Source organism: Sciurus vulgaris, assembly GCF_902686455.1.
Source record: "Sciurus vulgaris genome assembly, chromosome: 8".
Classification (NCBI taxonomy): Eukaryota; Metazoa; Chordata; class Mammalia; order Rodentia; family Sciuridae; genus Sciurus; species Sciurus vulgaris.
In genome coordinates, this window is record NC_136468.1 from 131,005,632 (window position 1) to 131,029,743 (window position 24,112).

The 24,112-nt window shown below is 55.0% G+C and overlaps 2 protein-coding genes across 11 annotated transcripts in view; one reads left to right on the forward strand and one right to left on the reverse strand.

Moving 5' to 3' along the window:
- SGSM1 (small G protein signaling modulator 1) overlaps positions 1-744 on the forward strand; it is a 72,334-nt gene extending 71,590 nt beyond the window's left edge. For all 6 annotated transcript variants that reach the window (XM_079151268.1, XM_079151272.1, XM_079151269.1 and 3 more), the window contains one exon: positions 132-744. In XM_079151268.1, the coding sequence (XP_079007394.1) occupies positions 132-220 (89 nt within the window). In that variant the 3' untranslated portion in view covers positions 221-744. The remainder of the gene's footprint in view (positions 1-131) is intronic.
- Positions 745-7,108: 6,364 nt separating this feature from the next.
- LHFPL7 (LHFPL tetraspan subfamily member 7) lies at positions 7,109-19,739 on the reverse strand. 5 transcript variants are annotated; one of them, XM_079151439.1, is made up of 4 exons: positions 19,597-19,739; positions 15,506-15,754; positions 14,287-14,425; positions 7,109-7,576 (listed from the first exon to the last, which is right to left on the reverse strand). In XM_079151439.1, exons 1-4 carry the CDS (start codon positions 19,726-19,728, stop codon positions 7,317-7,319), a joined length of 780 nt encoding a protein of 259 aa, XP_079007565.1. In that variant the 5' UTR covers positions 19,729-19,739; the 3' UTR covers positions 7,109-7,316. The 5 variants fall into 5 exon arrangements, with proteins under 5 accessions (XP_079007565.1, XP_079007568.1, XP_079007567.1 ...); XM_079151442.1 differs by having other exon boundaries at positions 15,506-15,622; positions 19,597-19,700; XM_079151441.1 differs by having other exon boundaries at positions 19,527-19,616.
- Positions 19,740-24,112: the final 4,373 nt, after the last annotated feature.

Below are 24,112 nucleotides of genomic sequence, written 5' to 3' on the forward strand. Positions count from 1 at the left end.
AGGGGCAGGCCTGGCCCAGGGTCTCAGCTCGCAGGGTCTCTGCAGTGGGACTGCCCAGGTCGGCTCCAGGACCCACAGCTGTCCCCCAACAGGCACAGAAGCAGCTCAGAGATACACCTCTCCTCTTTCAGAAATGGCCGAGCGACACGACACCAAGCAAGTGCTGAAGCTGGCCCGGGACCTCGTGTACAAGGTGCAGACGCTGATCGAGAACAAGTGAGGGAGGCGCCAGCCCCGCCCCCGTGGCCTGTCCTTATGCCCTCTTCCTCCCGCCAGAGCCCGCCCGGCCTGGGCGCAGGGTCCTGGGGTCTGCTCACGAACGTGGACTTCAGTGCAGAGAGAAAGGCCCCTGACCTTGGCCTCCAGGCAGGTGGGGTCAAGGGGTTGCCCCTCAGTCCAGCCTTACGTTTCCTGTTTGACCAAAGATTGCCCAAGCCTGATTCCTCAGCCGCAGGACCCGGGCTGCCGGTGGACGGAGGGGGCATCTTCCTCTTTGCTCTCCTCTTTCCCTGACCCTTCCTCATCCACTCATGAGCCCTGGAGTCTGCAGGGCTCCCACTGTCCCCTGGAAGGGGCCTTTGGAGACATTTAAGAACGTGCCGGAAGGCTGGCTTAACCCGGGGTCCCCTTCAGCAGTGCTGGCCTTTGAGGTTGGCAGATTCTTCGTGGCAGGGCTGCCCTGCGCGTGCAGACGCTGAGCAGCCTCCTCGGCTTCCGCCCAGGGGCCAGTGGCTCCGTCCCCACCTCATCCTGTTGTGACAATCCCAGACGTCTGGGACATCACTAGATGTCCCCTGCCCAATGAAATTGTCCCCATTTGAGAACCCCTGGCTCAGAGGGGATGCAGATGTCTCCCTTGCCTCTTTGTGGATGCCAAGCCCCCCTCTGTCCTGAGGCCTCCCCCAGGTAGAAAAGGCACACGGGAGTCCCTCCCGTGTCCCTCTTGGAGTCTGGGGCTCCGATTGCTGCACTGGCTGGTTTTTCCTCCTCTGCCTGATGCCAGGAGGTACTTCTTTTCTTCTTTTCAAGAAGAGCATCTTCCTGGAAGTACGACAGGATCCGAGACGCGTCTGAGGGCATGAGGTAGTCCCAAGGCAGGGTGGAGACCGTCCTTCCATCCCCTCCTCCCGCCCCTCCATCCACCCACTGGTCTGCTGCAGAGGCTGGTGGAGACCCTTGGAACCAGGGAGGCCGACTTTTCTCTAGCGCCTTCGTTTACTCAGAACAAAGGAGGGAACTAGACAGGGATTGGCCAGGGCAGGGTTGGCTTGTGCTGTCCTTGGGAAGCATCTGCTGATGAGCTGGGCCATGGCTGGGTCTAGGAAGAGTCCCCTGCACACCAGCACAGCAAGGGACACCCATCCACAGACAGAATGAGCTAGAGCCCCTGCCCACCCACCCCTCCTGTAGAGCAGCCCGGCCGGCTCACCTGTCAAAGAACAAATCTGGAGGGGCAGAGAGCAAGAGGCCAGAGGAAGCTCTTCCTGCCAGACCTGCTGCCTCTCTGCTGGCCACAGAATGGCAGCTGGGAGTTGGGAGGGGAAATGGGAAAGCATGTGGAAGCATCTGCAGAGGCTGCGGCCCAGGTCGGGGCGGGATCTAGAATCTTCCGGCTTCCCTTCCTCCTGCTGCCTCTCAACCCCACCCTGTACCTGAGGGGATGGATGGACCAGAGGCCTGGCTGCTTCCTGAGGAGGGCCCCACGCAGTAACCTTCACCCTGGCCAGCTCCTGCCCTGCCCCACCACAGCAGGAAGGGGAGGGGACAGGCTGGTCCCCAGCTTCCCAAGACGGGGGAAACTTGGGAAAGGCCTATGGGATAAAAGTTTATTTTGCCGTTCAGCTGTTCACTAGAGAGGATGTTATTTTAGCACAACAGGCCCCAGACCTCCTGATTCTTATTTATTTTTTTAACAGACAAGTCTCAAAGTACAGCACAAGATCTCTTCTCTGCCTTCCCTTGTGGTATGCCCGAGTGTTTGTGGTTGTGATCTGGAGCAGCCTGTGTTTATTCGGTTTACCGTGCTCTGATTCAGACCGCCGTTGGCTGTGTGTGTCTTTGTGTCCTGGAACTGACCGTGTGAGAGATCCTCTGTCTGTAGGGTGCCCTCCCTTTTTTTTCAGTGTTGTCCACATATCTTATAAATGTTTACTGGAGAATTGTGTCTATATATGGAGAGAAAATATATATGAGCAGAGAAACGTGAGTCTGCATTATTTTTTCTTTCTTTCATTTGGAGAAATTCTTTTTTTTGTTTTTCATTTGAAATGAGATGGTTTCCAAACTGGTTCCTCCCACTCATAGGATCAGAGCCTCATGGGAGCTACCTGACTTTTCCATTCAGAAAGGTCCATTCAGGCGAAGCACTTCTCACCTTGTGTATCAGCTAGCGATTACCCCAACAATGCTGCGTAACAATACCCAAAATGCAGTGGTTGCAAATAGCCTTTTATGTAGCTCATGAGCCTGTGGGTCATCCGCCGGGGCTGGGTTCAGCTGGGAGGTTCTTCTGATCTCGGCTGGACTTCTTCATGCGTCCACAGTCAGCTGATAGCCGGAGAAGCAAACACTGCTGACTGTTGGCTGCCTGTCGGCTAGGGCAGTAGGGAAAACGGGCCACACGTCTCTCTTCCCCAGCAGGCCTGCTCAGGCTTGTCCACAAGACCCTGGTGGCAGGTTCCCTGAGAGCAAGAGAGCATGCAACCCCTGGGCTTTGAGCGCACAAAGTCATTTCTGCCACATTCTGGTCAGAGTTCAGATTCGAAGGTGGGGACAGACTCCACTTGTTGATGGGAGGCTTCGAAAAGCAACATTGAAAAGGAACATGGGCCCCCGCGGGGAAATGCAGTCAGCTCTCAGTGGGTCCCACATCTGCAGATGCAGCCAGCCTGAGACAGAAAGTTACATATTGGCCAAAAAAAAAAAAAACCAAACCCTGCATCTGTACTGAACACGGAAGACACTCTTTCCTCCTGTTCGTTCCCTAAACAATACAGGGTGACACCCGTTCACACGTGAGAGGAGGGGGCCCCGACTCTGAATCAGGTCTGGATTACCTAGCCATGTGTACTGATACGCACGCGCACAGGTTTCCTGCAAAAACTGCCCCACTTCATGTGAGAGACGTGAGCAGCCTGGGATTTGGGTGCCCCAGGGGTCCTGGTCCAAGTCAGCACCTCCGTGTCCCCAGTGCTGAGCAGTTCCTCACCCACCTCCAGTGTTCCCCTAGACCATGACCTTGCTGTCCCCGGCATCCCTGATCCCTTCCTGGTGATCCTGGTGGCTGCCATGCAGACCCTGGTCTTCAGGCAGTGGGCTTCTCACGGCTGCCACCACGAGTGGACACTTGCAGAAGCAAAGCTGGACTTGCACCAAGGGGCACCTCCAGCACCAGGGGGTCGGTGCAGAAAGAGTGAAACTCGCAAATAAGCCAGCAGAGCGGAGGAGGGATCTGGAGCAGCCCGGGTGTCGGGGCTCTCCCATTGGAAGTTCTGCTCCCTCCTGGGGTGGGGACAAGGAGACACTCCAGAGGACAATAGCCCTGAGGCTCCTCTGTCCTTTGGGGTTGACAGCCTCGTCTCTCTGGCTTCAGCCCCAGCTCTGTCTGTGTGGCTCTCCTGGGCGCCTCGCCAGGGTTGGGATGACCTGGAGATGCCCGGAGCTGTTCCTATACAAACTCCTGGCTGCACACACCATGGGCCTGTGGTAATGGTGACGTGTTTTCCAGGCAAAAGCAATTCCTAAGAACTGGGCGCGGTGGTGCACACCTGTAATCCTAGAGGCTCAGGAGGCTGAGGCAGGAGGATCACAAGTTCCAGACCAGCCTCAGCAACTCAGCGAGGCCCTCAGCAACTCATCAAGACCCTGTCCCTAAATAAAATACCAAGAAGGGCTGGGGAGGTGGCTCAGTGGTGAACTGCCCCTGGGTTCAATCCCTGGTATCAAAAAAAAAAAAAAAAAAAAAAAAAAAAAATCCTAAGAGAACATGGTTTGCTTTCATAGAGACTTTCCTGCACACACGGACTTGAACTTCGCATAGACGTGGAAAGGTGAGCCTGGGATCCAGAGGCCCATGGCCGCGGCCCGCGGGGGAGAGTGGTATTTGTTCCCTTGCTGGTGTCCTTCTCGCGACCTCCTCCCTGCCCCCCATCCTCTGTCTGCTCCCTGCTCCCCACACCCCTCTTCCCTCCACCTCTTTCTCTCCTCCTCTCCGTCTTCCCTCTCCTTCCTCCTCTTCCTGTGGTGGATGGACGGCACAGTGGACCTGCCCATGCCTGCCTAGCCTCCCTGAATGACGCTGGGGACACGGGCCGACTGCAGAGTGAAGGCCTTGGCTGTCCCCACGCAGGGGGACTGGCACCATCTGGCTTCATTTCCCTCTCTCTTCCCCCTTTTTCTCTCCTGGACTCCAGGAGTCCTGGGGAAGGGAGGCGAGGGGCCCAGGGCCCAGGAGGAGGTGGTGTGGATGTCCTTCCTTCTCACCAGATACTCTCAGCTTTGGCCGACGTTAGACCAGTCAACCTGGGAGCCTCCTCTCTGTGTTTGGTTTCTGGCTTTGGTTTTTGGTGGTGCTGGGGATGGAACCCAGGCCTGGTACCAGCTAGGCCAGCACTGCACCACTGAGCTACATTCTCATCCCTTCAAAAAAAAAAAAAATATTTTCAGACAGGCTCTTGCTAAATTGCCCAGATGGGCCTCAAATTTGCCATCCTCCCGCCTCAGCCTCCAAGTAGCCAGGATTACAGTGTGTGCTGCCATGTCCAGCCTCACCCTGTTTTATGACAGTGTCTCCCAAGTTCAGGTCCCTGCCATCCACCTGGATGGTCTTGATTGTGGCTCTGTACATGCCCCTATATCCTAATGGCTTTCTTCAATACCTTTATTTATTTATTTATTTATTTTAATGTGGTGCTGAAGATCGAACCCATTGCCTCTTGCATACCAGGCAAGTGCTCTACCACTGACCCACAACCCCAGCCCATGGCTTTCTTTAATCAACACACTTTCTAAACTTCAAATATAAAACCAGGATGAGTTGCACAAACAGAAGGTAACTGTGAAGTCTGATTGTTATCAAAGCACCGTTCCTTACCAAAGGTTTTGAGCACGAAACCTGTCAGTCAATGTTTTGTCCCCATAAAATGCACCTGAGATAAGTTAAAAAGAGAAATGTTTTATTTGGGCTCAGTGTGGGATCTTCCGGTCCATGGTTGGGTGAATCCACGGCTCTTCTGCCTCTGGGGGTGGCGGCAGCACATCACAGTGAAAGCAGGTGGTAGAACAAAACTTGCGGATAGGAAGTGAAACAGAGGAAGAGCGTAGGGTCCTAAGGGTCCCCTGTGAGGCCACACCCCCGTGACTTAACTCCTTCCCACTAGGCCCCACCTCTTCAAGGTTCCACCCCCTTCCAACAGTGCCGAGCAGAGGACCAAGCCTATAACAGATGGGCCGTTGGGGGACATTTAAGATTCAGTTAAGAAAAGGTATATTCAAGCATTTGAGGGGTGTGAACACCCGCCAGCTCCCAGCGATCCTCTCTTCTCCGAAGACTTCAAGGAGAATCAGCAGAAATGACTTTTCTCACTGCATCAACTAAAATCATCTCATCCGCCTCTGTCCACCTTTCGGAGATGGATGAGCTGGGACCCTGGCTCTGCTGGTCACGGCTTGTGGCCCACGGGGAGTGACTTTATCCCACTGAGCCTTGGCTTTCCCGGCTGTGAAACGGAGACGATGCAGCTTCTCTGGTCCTGGACTCAGTCCCGGGCATCTGGCCCGTGGCATCTCTGGCCATGGTTTCCTGACCGGGACCCACCTTCCCCTGCTCCCTCCGCCCACCTCGGTTCTCAGATGGGTCTTTGCGAGGGTCGGGGCGGTGGCTGCAGGAGAAGGTGCTCCCAGCCCCAGCCTCCTTGGCCTGCGCGGTGAGGAGGCCGAGCAGAGAGCCGAGGCCGCAGGTTCTGCGCAGGAGCAACGCGGGGGTGGCGCTGCGGCCAGGGCCTGATTCTGAAGCCTTGTGGCTTCGAGCCTTCGAAAACTTGAGCCCAGGACGGACGCACAGTTGACCCATCGTGAAGTGCCAGCTTGCCAGTCGGTTGCCAGCTACGTCAACCACAGCAGCTGAGACCAGCAGGGCCACGCAGCCCCCTGGAGGTTCCCCGCTGCGTTAGGATGTGGGGCGGGCACCTCCAGCCGCTCCCCACCCTTCCTCTTTCCCCCTTGTAGGCACAATGACTTCCAGGCTTTGTAGGCGCCAGACTCGTTGCCAAAAAAAAAAAATAAATAAATAAATAAATAAATAAATAAATAAATAAATAAAAAATAAAAAATGGACACCTTGTTTTGGTAGAGAGAAAACCATCAAGAAGGATCCCTCTATTGCAACAAAAGCAGTCTCTGAATGGTTTTGCTCTGTGGGCTGGAGAATGGCTCCCTTTGGCGTGGCTGAAACGGCTCAAAGGAAACAATGAAGGACCCTGGGAGCCATGTGAGGTGGACGGCCCGGGGTGGCGAACCCCAAGTTGAGCAGAGGACCTGAGGATTGAGTGTGGGCTTCTTGGTGGCTCCCCTTGCTGCGTTTAGTGTTGGGATGTGCCCAGGTCCGCTCAGGGGTTGCCTAGGTTTTCCTGTTACTTGATTCCATTTTTGCAAAGCAGAAGATGTCAAATCATCTTTACTGTACTTTCTAAGAGATAAATACAAACTGCTTTTTGCTGTCATCTATCAACGCAAGCTCAGTGGGGAGGGGGCAGAGGAAGCAAAGCCAGATGTTCTTTTACCTCCACCATAGTCTGACGGATGTGGCTTCCAATCCCAGCTCTGCCAGCGATCAGCTGTGTGGCCTTGGGCAAATACCTTTACCTTTCTGAACTTCGATTTTCATGTCTCTGAAATGGTCTTATAAATACAGCCTCCATTAAAGAGAGAGCTGGTCACTGGATGTTCTTCCATGCTCAGCACCCTTCCCCATTCTCGTCCCAGTAACCACTCCAACTCTAGCTTGGCAGCGAGGCTGCTGGCATGCCCCTCCTCATCACGGGCACCTGAGTCAGGGCTGACCAGTCAGGCTACTTCCCTGGGCTTTGGAAGGGAGGAAAGGAACTCTGTGTGCCAAAGTACTTTATTTACATAGAAGATCTCAAGTTAATTGTCATAACAACCCTCCATTTTACAGAAGAATAAATGGGTCCAGAGAAGGGAAGTGACTTGCCTGAGGTCACACAGCAAGGAAGCCGCAGAAGTGGGATTTGAACTTGAGCACATAGTGATTTCATCCAACTGCAGAGGAGACTCTTTCTATGCTTCCTGGGAGATTTTTATTTGCTTATTTCTGGCACAAAGATGATTCGCTCAGTGTCACTGGAGAAGATAGCCCTCCCCTGGACCTTGGTCATGCGGGGCCACCCGATGATGGGCAGGAGGCCGGCCAGGATCGCGTTGAGGATGGCAGTCACATAGCCCCACCCCAGCTGGCACTTCCCACCACGGTACATGGAGGGGGCCTCGCAGACTTCTTTGGCAAATGGGGAGGCCAGGCTGGCTGGGAAAAGCAGCAGGCCTGCGACGGTGGTTGCAGCTGGGGACAGTGGAGGGGAAGACACTGGGTTGGTCAGGGCTCTGGACCAGCCTTCTTCCAGGCCTCACTCATCCAGGTGCTGTCCACCCACCAGTCACCTGTCTATGAACTCCAGTATCCTTCACCCACCACTCAGCTACCCTTCCACCATCTGCCCACCGCTCATCCATCTAGTCTACCCAGCTCGTCCTCCTGATCACGGGTCCATTCACGCATCCGTCTGCACATTAAGCCAACTGCCCCCAACCGTCCCTCCATCCCATCAATCCACCCATCCACCCATCCATCCACCCATCCATCCACCCATCCACCCATCCATCTACCCATCCATCCATCCATCCATCCATCCACCATCCATCCACCCACCCATCCACCCACCCATCCACCCATCCATCCACCCATCCACCCATCCATCCACCCATCCACCCATCCATCTACCCATCAATCCATCCATCCATCCACCATCCATCCACCCATCCATCCATCCACCCATCCACCCATCCATCCATCCACCCATCCACCCATCCACCCATCCATCCATCCACCCATCCATCCACCCATCCACCCATCCATCCACCCATCCATCCACCCATCCACCCATCCACCCATCCATCTACCCATCCATCCATCCATCCATCCACCATCCACCCACCCATCCACCCATCCATCCATCCACCCATCCATCCACCCATCCACCCATCCACCCATCCATCCACCCATCCATCCACCCATCCATCCATCATCCACCCATCCACCCATCCATCCACCCATCCATCCACCCATCCACCCATCCACCCATCCACCCACCCATCCACCCATCCACCCATCCATCCATCCACCCATCCATCCATCCACCCATCCATCCATCCACCCATCCACCCACCCATCCATCCATCCACCCATCCACCCATCCACCCATCCATCCACCCATCCATCCACCCATCCACCCATCCACCCATCCATCCATCCATCCACCCATCCACCCATCCATCCACCCATCCATCCACCCATCCACCCATCCACCCATCCACCCACCCATCCACCCATCCACCCATCCATCCATCCACCCATCCATCCATCCACCCATCCATCCATCCACCCATCCATCCACCCATCCATCCATCCATCCATCCACCATCCATCCACCCATCCATCCATCCACCCATCCACCCACCCATCCACCCATCCACCCATCCATCCATCCATCCATCCACCCATCCACCCATCCATCCATCCATCCATCCACCATCCATCCACCCATCCATCCATCCACCCATCCACCCACCCATCCACCCATCCACCCATCCATCCATCCATCCACCCATCCACCCATCCATCCACCCATCCATCCACCCATCCACCCATCCACCCACCCATCCACCCATCCACCCATCCACCATCCATCCACCCATCCACCCATCCACCCATCCATCCACCCATCCATCCACCCATCCATCCATCATCCACCCATCCATCCACCCATCCACCCATCCACCCATCCATCCATCCACCCATCCATCCACCCATCCACCCATCCACCCATCCACCCCATCATCCATCCACCCATCCACCACCCATCCATCCATCCACCCATCCACCCATCCACCCATCCATCCACCCATCCATCCACCCATCCACCCATCCACCCATCCATCCACCCATCCACCCATCCACCCCATCCATCCACCCATCCATCCACCCATCCACCCATCCACCCATCCATCCACCCATCCACCCATCCACCCATCCATCCATCCACCCATCATCCAATCCATCACCCATCCATCCATCCACCCATCCATCCACCCATCCATCCACCCATCCATCCATCCATCCATCCACCATCCATCCACCCATCCATCCATCCACCCTCCACCCCCCATCCACCCATCCACCCATCCATCCATCCATCCACCCATCCACCCAGCCAGCCACCCATCCACCCACCCATCCACCCATCCACCCATCCACCCATCCCCCCATCCATCTACCCCTCCATCCATCCATCCATCCACCATCCATCCACCCATCCATCCATCCACCCATCCACCCATCCATCCATCCACCCATCCACCCATCCACCCATCCATCTACCCATCCATCCATCCATCCATCCACCATCCATCCACCCATCCATCCATCCACCCATCCACCCATCCACCCATCCATCTACCCATCCATCCATCCATCCATCCACCATCCACCCACCCATCCACCCATCCATCCATCCACCCATCCATCCACCCATCCACCCATCCACCCATCCATCTACCCATCCATCCATCCATCCACCATCCCCACCCCCATCCACCCATCCATCCATCCACCCATCCATCCACCCATCCACCCATCCACCCATCCATCCACCCATCCATCCACCCATCCATCCATCATCCACCCATCCACCCATCCATCCACCCATCCATCCACCCATCCACCCATCCACCCATCCACCCACCCATCCACCCATCCACCCATCCATCCATCCACCCATCCATCCATCCACCCATCCATCCATCCACCTATCCACCCACCCATCCATCCATCCACCCATCCACCCATCCACCCATCCATCCACCCATCCATCCACCCATCCACCCATCCACCCATCCATCCATCCATCCACCCATCCACCCATCCATCCACCCATCCATCCACCCATCCACCCATCCACCCATCCACCCACCCATCCACCCATCCACCCATCCATCCATCCACCCATCCATCCATCCACCCATCCATCCATCCACCCATCCATCCACCCATCCATCCATCCATCCATCCACCATCCATCCACCCATCCATCCATCCACCCATCCACCCACCCATCCACCCATCCACCCATCCATCCATCCATCCATCCACCCATCCACCCATCCATCCATCCATCCATCCACCATCCATCCACCCATCCATCCATCCACCCATCCACCCACCCATCCACCCATCCACCCATCCATCCATCCATCCACCCATCCACCCATCCATCCACCCATCCATCCACCCATCCACCCATCCACCCCACCCATCCACCCATCCCCCATCCCACATCCATCCACCCATCCACCCATCCACCCCATCCATCCATCCACCCATCCACCCATCCATCCATCCATCCATCCATGCATCCATCATCCATCCATCCACCCACCCATCCATCCATCCACCCATCCATCCACCCATCCATCCATCATCCACCCATCCATCCACCCATCCATCCATCCATCCATCCATCCATCCATCCATCCATCCACCCACCCATCCATCCATCCACCCATCCATCCATCCATCACTCCACCCATCCACCCATTCATCCACCCATCCACCCATCCATCCACCCATCCATCCATCCACCCACCCACCCATCCACCCAGCCATCCGCCCATCATCCTCCCACCCATCAGCTCATCCACCCACTGACCCACCCTCTCGCCCAGGCCTCCCAGCCCCACCCATCCGTGCCTGCGATCGTCAGAGCTGTTGGAGGGACCTGACTCGTCATAAGAGAAATGAAAATCGAAACCTCACTGAGAGACTCCCTCATGCCCATTTGGATGGTGACTTTCAAAAAAATAAATGAATAAAATAAGTGATGGTCGGGATGGACAAGCTGGAGCCCGGGCACCGTGGGCGGGTGTGGGGAGCGGGGCGGCCGCTGCAGAAGTCGCCCGGCTGCTCCTCAGATGGCTCCCTGGAATCGCCATGCGAAGCAGCCGCTCCGCCTGTGGCCGTGTGCTCACCCGGAATCAGGGCACCGTGTCCCAGCAGCTGAAACGTGGAAGCAGCCCACGCTTCCACTGGCAGATGAACAGACGAGAAGACATGGCTTATCATACAGTGGGAAGGTGCCGATTCATTCATTTTAAATTTAAAAACATAGATGTATTTATATATATATATAATATATAATATATATATATATATTTTTTTTTTTTTTTTTTTTTTTTTTTTTTGGTACTGGGGATTGAACCCAGGAGCGCACGGCCACTGGGCCACATCCACAGCCCATTTTACTTATTTTTTCTTGTGAGAGAAGCTTTCACTAAGTTGCTGAAGCCCTCACCAAGTTCCTGAGGCTGGCCTCGAACTTGAGGACCTCCTGCCTCAGCCTCCAGAGTGGCTGGGATTACATGTGAGCCACTGCATCCGGCTCAAAATATATGTCACGTACAACGCGTTGATTTGAAATGCGTGTGCATTTTGAACAGAGGACTATGGCTGAGCCTTACTGTGGAAGGAAATTCTGACATACGGTAGGACCTGGGTGAGGCTTGGGGACGTTAGGCTAGGTGAAATAAGCCACTTCTGTGAGCTGGAGTGGTCAGGCTCACGAGGACCCAAAGAATGGTGGTTGCCAGGCCTGGCGGGAAAAAGGAACGGGCATTACTATTTAGTGGGTTTAGAGTTGTAATTTTACAAATGAAGACAGCCCTGAGGATGGATGGTGGTAACAACTGCAAACATTCTGGACATGTTGACCACCACTCGAACTGCACCCTAAAATGGCTAAAATGGGCCAGGCGAGGTGGCCCTGTGATCCCAGCAGCTCGGGAAGCTGAGGCAGGAGGATCGTGAGTTCGAGGCCAGCCTCTGCAACTTAGCGAGTCCCTAAGCCACTTAACAAGACCCTGCCTCACAATAAATAAGTAAACAAAATGGGCAGGGGATGTGGCTCAGCGGCTGAGGGCCCTGGGTTCAATCCCCAGTACCAAAAACAGTGACTGAAATTGTATGTGATTGTAGAAATTGGTGTGACTTTTAACGTCTGCTCATGTTACATTCTGCTAATACTTAATTTGAAACCAACAGCGGGGATGAGAATGACAAGTCACGGCCAAGTGCGTCCACAGTCGAGTCCCTCAGTCGAGGCTACCGTGGAGACGCTCAAGGTGACTGGTTCTTCGGGAAGCATGCATCCAGCTGTCTTTCTTTTAAACTTAATCAAGTCTAAATATTTGCCGGCCTCCAAGGGACTCTGATGTCCCCAGCCCTGCTGTCCCCACCCACTGTCCCCTGGCAGCTCGGGTCTCCGGTCTTCGCCTCTGAGGCCTGGTGCCCTCCAGGAGGCTTGCTGCACAGCAGGCCAGGGCCCTGGGGCTGCCCCATCCTGGGTCCCTGGGCATCAATGTCCGTGGGCTGCTGGGGTCTGGGTGTGGTTTCAGTGTCTCCCCACAGGCTCCATGGTCATGGGTAACACCCACTGCGAGGCAGCGGAAGGCGCCAAGCTAACCTGAAAGTGTGTGGCGAGGTGGGACTCTGGGGAGGTGACCCTGCTTAGGAAAGACCATCAGGTGGGGCCTCCAGGTCAAGTCCCAGTGGCTTTAAAAGACAAGGAAGAGAGACCAGAGGACAAACATGGACCCTCCCTGTCTCACACCATGGGATGCCCTGCCCTGACGTGGGACTCTGCCAGCAAGAAGGCCATCTCCATATGCAGCCCCTTGACCTTGGGCCTCTAGAACCATAAGATTAAATAAATAAATGCACCTCTTTTTCTTTATAAAGTTACCTACCCTCGGGTGTTTTGTAATAGTACTGTAAAACAGACTAAGATAAATTGTAAGTGCTGCTGCCCCTCCTCCTGCAAGCCAAGGTCAAAGGTTATGTCTTCATCCAATGTCTGAACCAGAATCAGAGGGTGGGAAACCTGTCATAGGTGAAGCACCGTGTGGGCACTAGGGACATGGAGGCAGATGGCCACGTCCTTGCCCTCTCAGGAGCAAGTGGAGAAAGACGGACAATGATCTGGGAGAGAGAGAAGGGATTTCAGGTAAGCTAGTCAGTGCTGTGACAGGCCTGAAGCCAGGTGGGAGGATGGAGTGCAGGAGAGAGAAGGGAAGAGAAGAGAAGCTGCCCTTCTTCTCTTCAGGGAAGACCCCAAGGAGGCAGGGGTGTGTGAGCAGAGCCCTGGATGAGATGGGAAGCCCGGCGCGCAAAGATCTGGGGAAACAGGGTTCCAGCAGAGGGAGCCCGTGGGAGGTACAGGAGCAAGGGAGAGAAGGTTGGGGAGGAGTCTGGAAGAGGAGGAAGAGATGAGGCTGGTAGGGAGAGGAGGCCGGGATCTGGAGAGGCTGGGTTAAGGAATTTGGATTTCACTCTGAGCGTGAGGGGAAGCCATTGGAGGGTGGGCAAGCTGGCCTGCCGGGTGTGATCCAATTCCACTTTCGCTTTCAGCAGGACCTGTTTGTCCAGATACTGGGGGGAAGGGCAGCAGCAGGGAGACCTGGGGTACTCATCACCTTAACCCATGAATGAATGGGGAGAAGCTGCAATCAAGACTTGGGCTGGTGCATCCAGGGGCTGCATGTGAATCAGAGGAAAGCAACCCTGTCAGCATGTGTGGTCTTGTGTGTCTCCAGCTTAGCAAGTGGGACATGGGCTGCATCCTCTCAGCTCACAGCCCTCAGCCCAGCATGATTGTGCAGTGCACAACCTACCCAACTATGAAGGGTAGCCCTGGTAGAGATGACACAAATGGATGAGAGATAAACAAAAGGGGACATAATTAGAACTGGGTTGGCTCAGGACAGGAGTGGGCTGCATCAAGATACCATCATCCCCAAACCCCCAATTTCCAGCTTGCTAAACGACCAGGAATAGTCAACAATCCTAGGGCTTATCTCTGAGATCTGACTTAGGAGACCAGACTCAGCTCATTCTCTCATTCCACAAATATGTCTCAAGGGCTTGGGATGTCCCAGTGGGTTTACCTGCCACCGCCTGCAGCCCTGGCATTGGTCCGTTGCCCCTCCTCGGGCACAGTCTTTTGGAGGCCAGTGCCCAGGACAGAAGGAGAACCGCATTGGAGGCCAGCAGGAGCCAGCCTCCCAGGAGCATTATGGCTGAAGCCTGCCAGGAAAAGAGCAGAGAAGGGGTCAGAACGAGGGAGTAGATGCTCCTCCCTCTGCTTACTGACCAGCTACTGCTGTCCTCAAAACACCCCTGAGAGTCCTGTGCGTGATGTGACCTGTTTCTACATACAAATAGCCAGAGGTCCCGGGAACGGGAGTCTTTGGCCTCAGGACACCGCTCACTCAATGGAATAGGTAGACTTGCGATCCAGACCTGCTGACTGCCCTCCCTGCCTTTATGTATTAAGTACTCACTGCACTGCGGTCAGGCTCGGCGGGAGAGGTGCCTTTAATGCCACCTCTGTGATCAGTCTAGAGGTACTGGGCTCGGCACCCATTCTTGCCATTGCCGATTTGGGTGATGTGCAGCACAGGCTAAGCAGGAGTGTGGAGCTGCACACTGTGCGACTCCAGATGCATTTGGGAGCATCATGGATTTGCATAATTTGCATGGATTTGCTGGTGAGCTTCCAGCAGATGGCAGTGTTGTGTCCCGAAAAAGGGACACCTTTTCGTAATTTGTCAAAAGTGCTACAAAGGCCGACTTTGTATTTTGTTTGTTTGTTTGGTTTGGTTTGGGGTACCAGGAATTGAACCCAGAGGTGCTTACCCATGGACCCACATCCCAAGCTCTTTTAAATTTTTATTTGGAGACAGGGTCTTGCTAAGTTGCTTAGGGCCTCACTAAGTGGCTGAGGCTGGTTTTGAACTTGTGATCCTCCTACCTCGGCCTCCTGAGCCCCTGAGATGACAGGTATGCAGCACCACACCTGACTGGCAGCTGCCTTTGGAATCATCCTGGGTATTTGCTGAAATACAGTGAAAGCCACTCCATACCTGCAGAGTCAGAGGGTCTGGGTGGACCCCAGAACTTGGCATTTTTTGCAAAGTTCCACAGATGTTTCTGAAAGGCCATCAGTTGAAGAACCTGGTACACTGAATGGTGTTTTCCTAGGCACTAGGACATCTGGGCGATAAAAATGCCCCTGAACTCCCACTTCACTGGAACCAGCTTCTCTGTCCTGCTGGGCTTGTCTGTGCCCCAAGGGCCCCAGGAATTGAGGAGCCCAGGTCTTACCTTCCAGGCCACGCCAGGCATCTCCTCCAGGGATGTGAAGGCCACACAACTCTGGTTCCAGCTGTCTCCCCGAGGCCAGGAGCAGTAGGCAAAGATGCCAAAGGAGCAGGTGGGGGTCTGGAACCAGACCGGGGAGATCAGGCTGAGCGCCGAGATGCAGGTGAGGGAGAGTCCCAGAGCTGCCCACACGCTGCCCACCATCAGGAGCTGCCGGTCACCTAGGGGCACCGGGCAAGTGAGTGGGGGCGACTGCAGGGACAAGGTGACCCCCAGCCAGGGACCTGGGTGTGTGCTTGGAGTCATCGGCCCCCTTCGGCCTGGTGATCTGGTGGGCCAGAACCCGCCAGGGGCCAGGGGAGGGGGCTTTGCCCTAACAGATCCTGGACGATGAAGTGCAGGAGTCAGGGCAGAGCGTGGACGGCTCTTGACCTGCCCGGCCACCGCAGGGCACCGTCTGCTGCCTGCTCAGTCCAGCACCTCCTTCTACCCCCGGAGCTGCCACCCTGCCCGCTGGCTACCTCCCCAGCCCCCTTGAGGGTTTACCCGGCTCCAGATGCTGGACTCTGGGAGGCCCAAGCATCCGGGGCTGCCTCTGGTGAGGGCCCTCTTGCTGTGTCCTAGCATGGCAGGGTCCCACACGGAGAGACAGAAAAGCTCGCAGGCTTCCGTCCTTCTTCCTCTCTTAGAGAGCCATGGACGACATGCGGGAACCCCACCCTGGTGACCTCATTGAACATTAATGACCTTCCCCCTGTCCCACCTCCAAAGACCGTGAACGTGTCCATTTGTGGATCAAATTCCCAATCGTGCACTCTGGGGACGCCATCCTGGCTTCCCAGGACAAGAGAACTGTAATGGACTAAAACAGCAATGGATTCAACGTCAAGTGGCACCTATGTGACGGTCGAGGTGGTGGCGCCGTGGCCGAGTCCAGGAGGTGGGAGGCTCACGGCCAGCCTGTCACCCACGGCCAGGAGGGAGGTACATGTGGCAGGGATCGGGGCCCTGTCTCTGGGACGTGGGCCGCGTGGCGCTATTGCTGTGGGCCTCACTTTCTCCATCTGCATAAGGAGGTCAGAAATCCCAGGGGGGCAGAAAGAGGCAGAGGGGCTTAGCTCTCCCTTTCCCAGACTCTCAAACTTGGGGACACGCCTCCAGCCTCCGGACAAAGGGGATGCAGGTGGCTATGACGGTTCCAGGGACTAAAATGCGCTCGTGTGGAGCGGGGGCGGGGCAGAGATAAGCCGGGCAGGTAGCTCAGGGTCAAGTTGCAGAAGCTTTTTACTCTGGGTTAGAAAAACCTCCCTGGCTGCTTGCCAATAAGGGAGATGCAGTCCCCTGGATAAGCGAGGTCCCCCCCAACCCCCGTCCTCCCAAAGCAGCCTCTCCTGTGCCTTGGCAGGATCCCAGGGCTGTAATTCCAGCCAGGAAGCTGGGGGAGTGGAGTCCACCCCGGCGGTGACTCTGCCTCTCTCTGGCTGCACCAGTGGCTTGCAGGGTGTTTCTGACCTTGAAAGGAGTTCTGTTCTCAGTTGGCCCTCAGTGTCACCTGGGGAAATCACTCCCACAGACCAGGTGGCCAGAAACCTAAAGAAAGCGTTACAGCCCACAACCACATCCCGGCAGGCTCCAGTGAGCTGGAACGCACCCAGGGAGGCTTGGAAGAGACCGGGCGCTTTGTCTCCCTGTGCTAGCTGTCACCAAGCCCCGTTCCAAACACTTCCAGGACCTCCCTTCCTGTAAGCCTCCCGGCTACCCCAGAAGGTTGGTGCTGGTACATCAGTTCCATCTTGCAGGTGGCAAAACCCAGGCTGAGGAAGGTCAGGTGGAGCTGGAACTTAGGGATCCGGGCTCCTGATTCTGAGCCCTAAGCCTGAAGTAATATTAAGGGTTGAATTTCAAAGTTGACTACCCTAGCAGCTTCCCTGGACTGCCCAGGGTCAGGGCAAGATCGTCTCTGCCACCTGCTCCAGCTGGGGGAACTCAGATGGTCCAAGAGGAACCGAAGTCAGCCATGCAGGAGTCTCAGGAGCAGAACTGGGCTTTAGGAGTTATGAGGTGGCTGCGTGGCAGGTCAGGCTCAGTCGCTTTTCCTCCTCTGGCTTCCCCGTCTGCTTACACGAACTGAAGGTTTTGATCATTCCTTCAATTTCCATGTGCCCTCCCAGGTGACCCCCAACCCCTGCCCCTAGAACACAATGGTGAACATAGCACAGTCCTTTCCTTCAATGAGTTTAGAGTTTTGTGGACAAGACAGACAAAAAGGATTAAAGAATAGGTCCATCCACCTACCCATCCATCCATCCATCGCCATCCAGCCATTTATCCATCCATCCATCCCAGCCATCAGCCAGACAGTGAGCCAGCCAGCCAGCCACCCAGCCAGCCAGCCAGCCACCACCCAGCCAGCCGCCAGCCACCCACAGGCAGCCAGCCAGCCACCCAGCGAGCCAGCCACCCAACCGAGCAGCAGCCAGCAAGGAGAGCCAGCCGGCAGCCAGCCAGCAGCCAGCCAGGGAGCACCCACCAGCCAGCCAGCCCACTCCACCCAGCCAGCCAGCCACCCAGCAGCCAGCCAGGCCCACCAGCCAGCCAGCCAGGCACCCACCCACCCATCCACCCATCTATCCATCCACCCATCCATCCATCCATCCATCCATCCATCCATCCATCCATCCATTTATCCATCCATCCTTCCATCCATCCATCCATCCATTTATACACCCACCCATCCACCCATCCACCCATCCATCCACCCATCCATCCATCCACCCATCCATCCATCCACCCACCCATCCATCCACCCACCCATCCATCCACCCACCCATCCATCCATCCATTCATCCATCCATCCATCCATCCATCCACCCACCCACCCATCCATCCACCCACCCATCCATCCATCCATTCACCCATCCATCTACCCACTCATCCATCCATCCATCCACCCACCCACCCACCCATCCATCTACCCATTTATCCATCCAATATGAAGATTCTGCCATGTTCCAGGAAGTGTTGTAGGTGCTGGGGATTCAGCAGAAAGGGAAAGAGACAGACCCTCCCATGAATCTTACAGCCCAGGGGGATTCCGACACCAAGGAGATAAACAAGTCAGTATCTGATGTTTGATATGAATAAGAACCTGGCAAAAAATGAAGTGTGGACAGGACCTGGTGAGGGATGGGGGATGGTCATGGGAAACCTTAGGAGAAGGTGACCTTTGAGCAAGGACTAGAGCAGGTGAAGGAGGAGACCCCTGGTCAGGGTGTTGGAGCCTTCCAGGCCCTGGAGGAGCATGTGGAAGAGTCCTGAGGTGAGTGCCCAGTGGCTTGAGGAGGTGAGGCCACTGCAGTGGGAGGAGGGAGAGGGGACGCAGTAGGGGAGACCTCTCCCAGCCCTGGGTGAAGAGCAGGGAGCGGAAGGCCACAGCAGGGAGCTGAGGGGGCGCACAGGTCCTCAGGCAGGTGGGAGGCGGGCGGCTGTGACGTGGGGGACAGGCAGGGAGGAGGGCAGGGGCAAGAGGGAGTCGGGTTCAGGTCTGTTCTGCAGGTGAAAGGTGAGCCTTCTTGCTGACGGGGTAGGAGAGGGAGCAGGGGGCCAGGGAAGGGGAGGTGGCCAAGTGTGACGTCCTAGCGAGCCCAAGCTGTGCGTCTGTGCCAGCCTGCCACCAACAGAGCCATGCGGCCCGCGCCACGCCGGCCCAGCAGGTGGGGAGCTCAGAGGGCGGTGCCCACCTAGCCTGGGGGTCCAGGTGGTGTCCAGGCTGAAGCCCAACCAGCATCCCTGTTGGATTCTCCCAGCTGCTCCGTGGATGTCAGAAACATCCCATTTCTGGGTGCCAAGCAAGATGGCTGAGCCACCCGGGACAAATTACACAATGGTGGCTCTGAGCCTCAGTTTCCCCATCTACAAAAGAAAGGTCATGTCCTAGACCACCGGAACTTCACCCTTAAAATATGAGTTAATTTTACCAGTGCTTTTCTGGGCAGGCTCAAATTCACACCCACAAGCACAACACCATATATAATTTCCATTATGGCTCCTGGACGTTGCTTGGGGCCAGCTGGGTTCCTCCCCTCCCTCCTCACCTCAAGGGCTCTTCTCTCCAGGCCCACCACGTCCCAGCTCAGGACCTCACCGTGGCTGCCCTTGCTCCGGCTCTGACTTTGGAGCCAAGTCTGTGATCTTGTAAGAGATCTCTTTGCCTTTGAAGGGAACATTCAGGTTAATGAACAAAGTCCCAGGCACGTGATAGGCTGGTTCAAGGTGTGTGTTTTCTTTCCCTTAAATCAATAGCCTTCCGCTCCAGGCTGCTGGGTGGGCTGGGAAGAGATGGAAGAGCCAGCCCCAAATGGGCTGGGCTAGGGGAAGCTGGTTCCTGGGCCAAAGAATGGGGATTAACTGCCTTACAGTCAGGGATCACTACCTTTCTGTGTTCCCCCTACCAGCCAGGGCTTACAAATTTCTTTATATTTCTAGCAGGATCTTCCCTACAAGCTGTGAACTTCCCAAAGCCAGGCACTGTGTCTTAATTATCTTTACCCTCCGCATGCAGCACAAGACGAGGCACAGAGTAGGCACTTGTATCGTCATTTGCTGTAAATGACAGAAGTGCAATTTAAACTGGCTCAAGTAGAAATAAGAATGTACTGGACCACAGAACTGGAAATCCTATGGTGCGGCTTCAGGCATAGCTGGATCCAGGTAGATAAGTCTTCAGAAACCCTTTGTCTCTCTTCCCCTCAGTGCGTTTTCTGCTCAGCTGCCTCCACTCTCGGGCAGATGCTCTGAGAGTTTTGTCCTCTAGTGGCTTCACGCTGACATTCTCAGGCTTGACAATCCCAGAGCAAAGCAAGCTCCTCTCTGTACACAGCTGCGGCCAGAATTGTGATTAATTCTCATTGGACAAACTTGGGTCACGTGCTCAGCCATGAACCAATCACCATGGTCAGGGAAATGAGATGCTCTGATCCCGTTCCTGGGTCTCAGGGATTGGGGCTTGGGGTTTGGAAACGGGGTAGGGCAGGGATGTCATGAGGTTCAACCCCACCCCCCCAAAAAAAGGAGGATGGGGGATGGGATGGTCTCCCAGGAGGAAGACTGAGGTGTCGCTGCAGAGCACAGGGCGTGCACCCTGCGCAGGTGAGAATCAGCGGCGTCAGCTCAGTGTTCAGAAACGGCTGGTGACACACAGGAGCGTGGGCCGCTGGGCACTTGCAGAAACAGGAGGGTTCAGCGAGCCCCGTGCAGAAAACCTGACCAGCTCTGAAACACGGGCTCGGGTCCTCGCTCTGCCCCCGACACTGGGGGTGACCCCAGTTAGGGGGCCCCTGCCTCTCCGCACCTCGGTCTCTCCACCTGTAAACCGGCAGCCTCTGGACCAGGTGGTGGCCGTGGCCCCCGCTCCTCATTCAGTCGTTCATTTATCCACTTGTCCTTTCAATCCATGTTTGCTGGTGGACTTTGGAGGAATCTGGATCCCAGTTCTGATGTTTCCTAGCTGCATCAGGTTTGATTGACACACCTTTGCAGGTGACCTGGGCTCTGTTCCTCTGGGCCACCTGGCGCTGCTGGACCCCCTCCAGTCCTGCTCACCTCCCTGCAGGTGGCCTGGCTCAGTCACTGCAGTCACGTGGCCAGCTGGGCCTGGAAGGGTGTGGCCTGCCTCACAGCCCTGGCTCCCAGCGTCCCAGCTGCCGTCCAAACTGACCCAACCAGACCCTGTGAGGGATGGAAGTCAGATCCCTCTCTTCCCTTCTCAGGTGAGACCCTGAGCAAGGAAGGGGCTTCCCTGGGGCAGCGGGGGCAGGGGGTGCACTACCCGACCCAGAAGTGAGGAGCCACTGGGCTTAATGGCCACTAAGGTAGACGGGAGATGGCAGGTGCCAGCAGTTCATGTCACCCCTGCAGTGAACTCTTTCTGCAGATTCCCAGGGTGATGGAACTCCTGGATGGGTTTTCTCGAGATTCTGGGACCAGCCCCATTTGGCATGTCTCAGATTTGCTCTCCCTCCTTCTCCGTCCTTCATCCTCACTGGAGTAGGGTTTATATCCCCGATAAAGCATTAGCACCTTAGATTTGCCTCAGGCTCAGTTTTCCAGGGAAGTCAGACTGAGATGCTAGCTGTGTGACTTTGGACAATTTACCTAACCTCTCTGAGCTTCAGATCTCTCATCTGTGAAAAGGAGATGATAACAGATCATCTCTTATAGCATTGTTGTGACATTAAATTGTTCTGACAGCACAGGCAAAGCACTTAGCTTAATAAATGACAGTGTTTATTAATATCATTACTGTTCAACAGGCACTGGATCCCATTATGTGAAAACATATATTTAATATTCAGTTCCATGAATATTTATGGGGTGTCAGCTCGGTTTCAGGTATTATGCTAGTCTCTGCCCTCCCCATCCTCACCGTCTCCAAGATGAGGCAGAGAAAAAAACTGGGCAGTTATACTTCAGTGTGATCCGTGATTTAATGGGGGGTCGGAGAGGCACACAGACTCAGAGGTTCGGGCACCTAACCCACCTCAGGAGTCAGGGATGGCTCCTGGGAGGACCTGAAGTTACAGCTAAGATCCCAGGGACATGTAGTCATTAACCAAACGACAGACAGAGGGCAAAGTCTTCCTGGCAGGAGACAAGGGAGGGGCAAAGGTCTGGTGTTGGGGGAAAATCCCAAAGAATACGCTGGCTGTCACCCTCAAGAAGAGGGGGGTAAGAAGAACAAAATGAATAAACGTGCATCCGCAAGAAAGTGTGAACGGGATCTTTGCCAGGCAGTGGGTGGGTTCTAGGCTATTCGACACAGTAGACACAGTCCTGGGGATGGGGACTATTCACATTTACATTAATTAAAAATAAAATAAAATTTAAAATTCAGTCCCTCAGTCTTGCAGGCCACCTTTTCGGTGATCAGCGCTTAGCTGTGGCTAATGGTGGACAGCGCAGCTGTAAAACAACTCCATTATTGTAGAAAGTTCTGTTGGACAGAGTCACCAGAGTGTCTGAGAACTAGCAGCCTAATCAGGGCAGCCTTCCTGGAGGAGGAGGCAGAAGATGGCAGAGAAGGGGTTCCAGGAAAGACCCTGGTTGGCACTGTCCTTTGTCCTCAGGAAAAGGAAAGTCAGGGCAGGGGTTGGGCTTTGATTCTGGAAACAAGCACAACCTGACACCTCAGAGGCTGGGGTATAGCCTTGCGTGAGAACTAAGAGGGAGGGTACAGGAGTGCAGGGGGAAGAAAGGAGGGGCTGGACCAGGAAGTCCCGCCTCCTGTGCGTCCAGAAGGATTCTGGGAGTTGTAGTTAGACGCTTCTGGGAACCCTTGAACCATGATGGTGGGCGAAGGGGGGACACCTGCCCGAATGGGGGAAGGGCAGGTCACCACCGAGGAAACTTCTGGACTAGGGGTCTCAGGAGGAAGATTGTCTCGTCCCTTCTCATGCTTATGTTCTGGAATAGAGAGGGGATGCCAAGTGGGAGGACTGAGTTGTCTGGGGCTGAGAAACATGGAACATTCATGTGAGCAGAACCTCAGCCGGTGCCTTCTGGTTCTGCCCAGGGGAGATGGAAGATTCCTACAAGGTTAGACAGGACAGGCCTCACATGGTTCCTTAGCAGGTGTTGGTCACTTGTGGCTTCTCATCCATTCCAAGTGCCTACAGTGTGCCCGTTCTGTACAAGGCATTAGGAATCAGGAGTAAACGTGAGTCCCTTCAGGAGGCAGAAGGAGGGAAAGCGTGAGGACAGCCTCAGCGAGCCTCTAAGCAGCTCAGCTAGATTTTGTTTCATAATTAAAAAAAGAAAAAAATGCGAGGGCATTTTTTTTTTTTCCCTAGCTCACTGGTGATCCCAGCAGCTAGGGAGGCTGAGGAAGGAGGGTAGTGAATTTAAACCCAGCTTTGGCAGTTGAGTGAGGCCCTAAGCAACGAAAGGAGACGCTCTCTCTAAATAAACCACATTTAAAAATGGCTAGGGATGTGGCTCAGTGGTTAAACACCCCTGGGTTCAATTCCAGGTACTGGAAAAAAAAAAAAAAAAAATGTTGACTTTCAACTTTCATTCTAACCATGCCCTGTTTCCGGTCTCAAAGAGGTAGTGGTGGCCCTATGAAAAAACCACTGAAATCGGTCCTGTCGATGACTGTGCGCATGACATCAGATGATCAAGGAGAATATCCTAGGGCAGAAGACCTCACAGGGCCTCTACATCATCATTTCTGGGTTTCGTCATTGCGGCAAGTCTCTTGGGGAGCCTCAGGTGGTTCCTCAGTATAAAAGGGAGGGTGATGATCCCAACTTCAAAAGTGTTCAGGGCAAAAGTTTGGGCGAGCTGCCCCTTACCCACCAACAACTTGAGCTAATGATGAAGCGATCCTTCCCACAGTTCGCCACACGGTGTGATGTTCTTTTCTATCTCAACCTTATCGAGGTCTAGCTGACTGAGAGGCAGAAATGACGTCAGGTCCTCCAGTTATCCGTGCTCAGAAATTTTCCTTAGGAGCGGTGTCACAAATGCAATTCAATATACCTGTTGAACCGCCCCTGCAAAACATCTGGAAGCGCCAGAAGAGCCTGCATGCTGCCAGCGGCTTCAGTGCTG

Excerpts from the sequence above, each read along its gene's own strand:
- LHFPL7 (XM_079151439.1), bottom strand. The coding sequence starts at position 19,728 with ATGTTCCCTTCAAAGGCAAAGAGATCTCTTACAAGATCACAGACTTGG. Across the intron at positions 14,426-15,505 it reads TGCCTGGCGTGGCCTGGAAG|GCTTCAGCCATAATGCTCCT; the intron begins GTAAGACCTGGG and ends TTTTCCTGGCAG. Across the intron at positions 7,577-14,286 it reads AGGGCTGCAGGCGGTGGCAG|CTGCAACCACCGTCGCAGGC; the intron begins GTAAACCCACTG and ends CACTGTCCCCAG.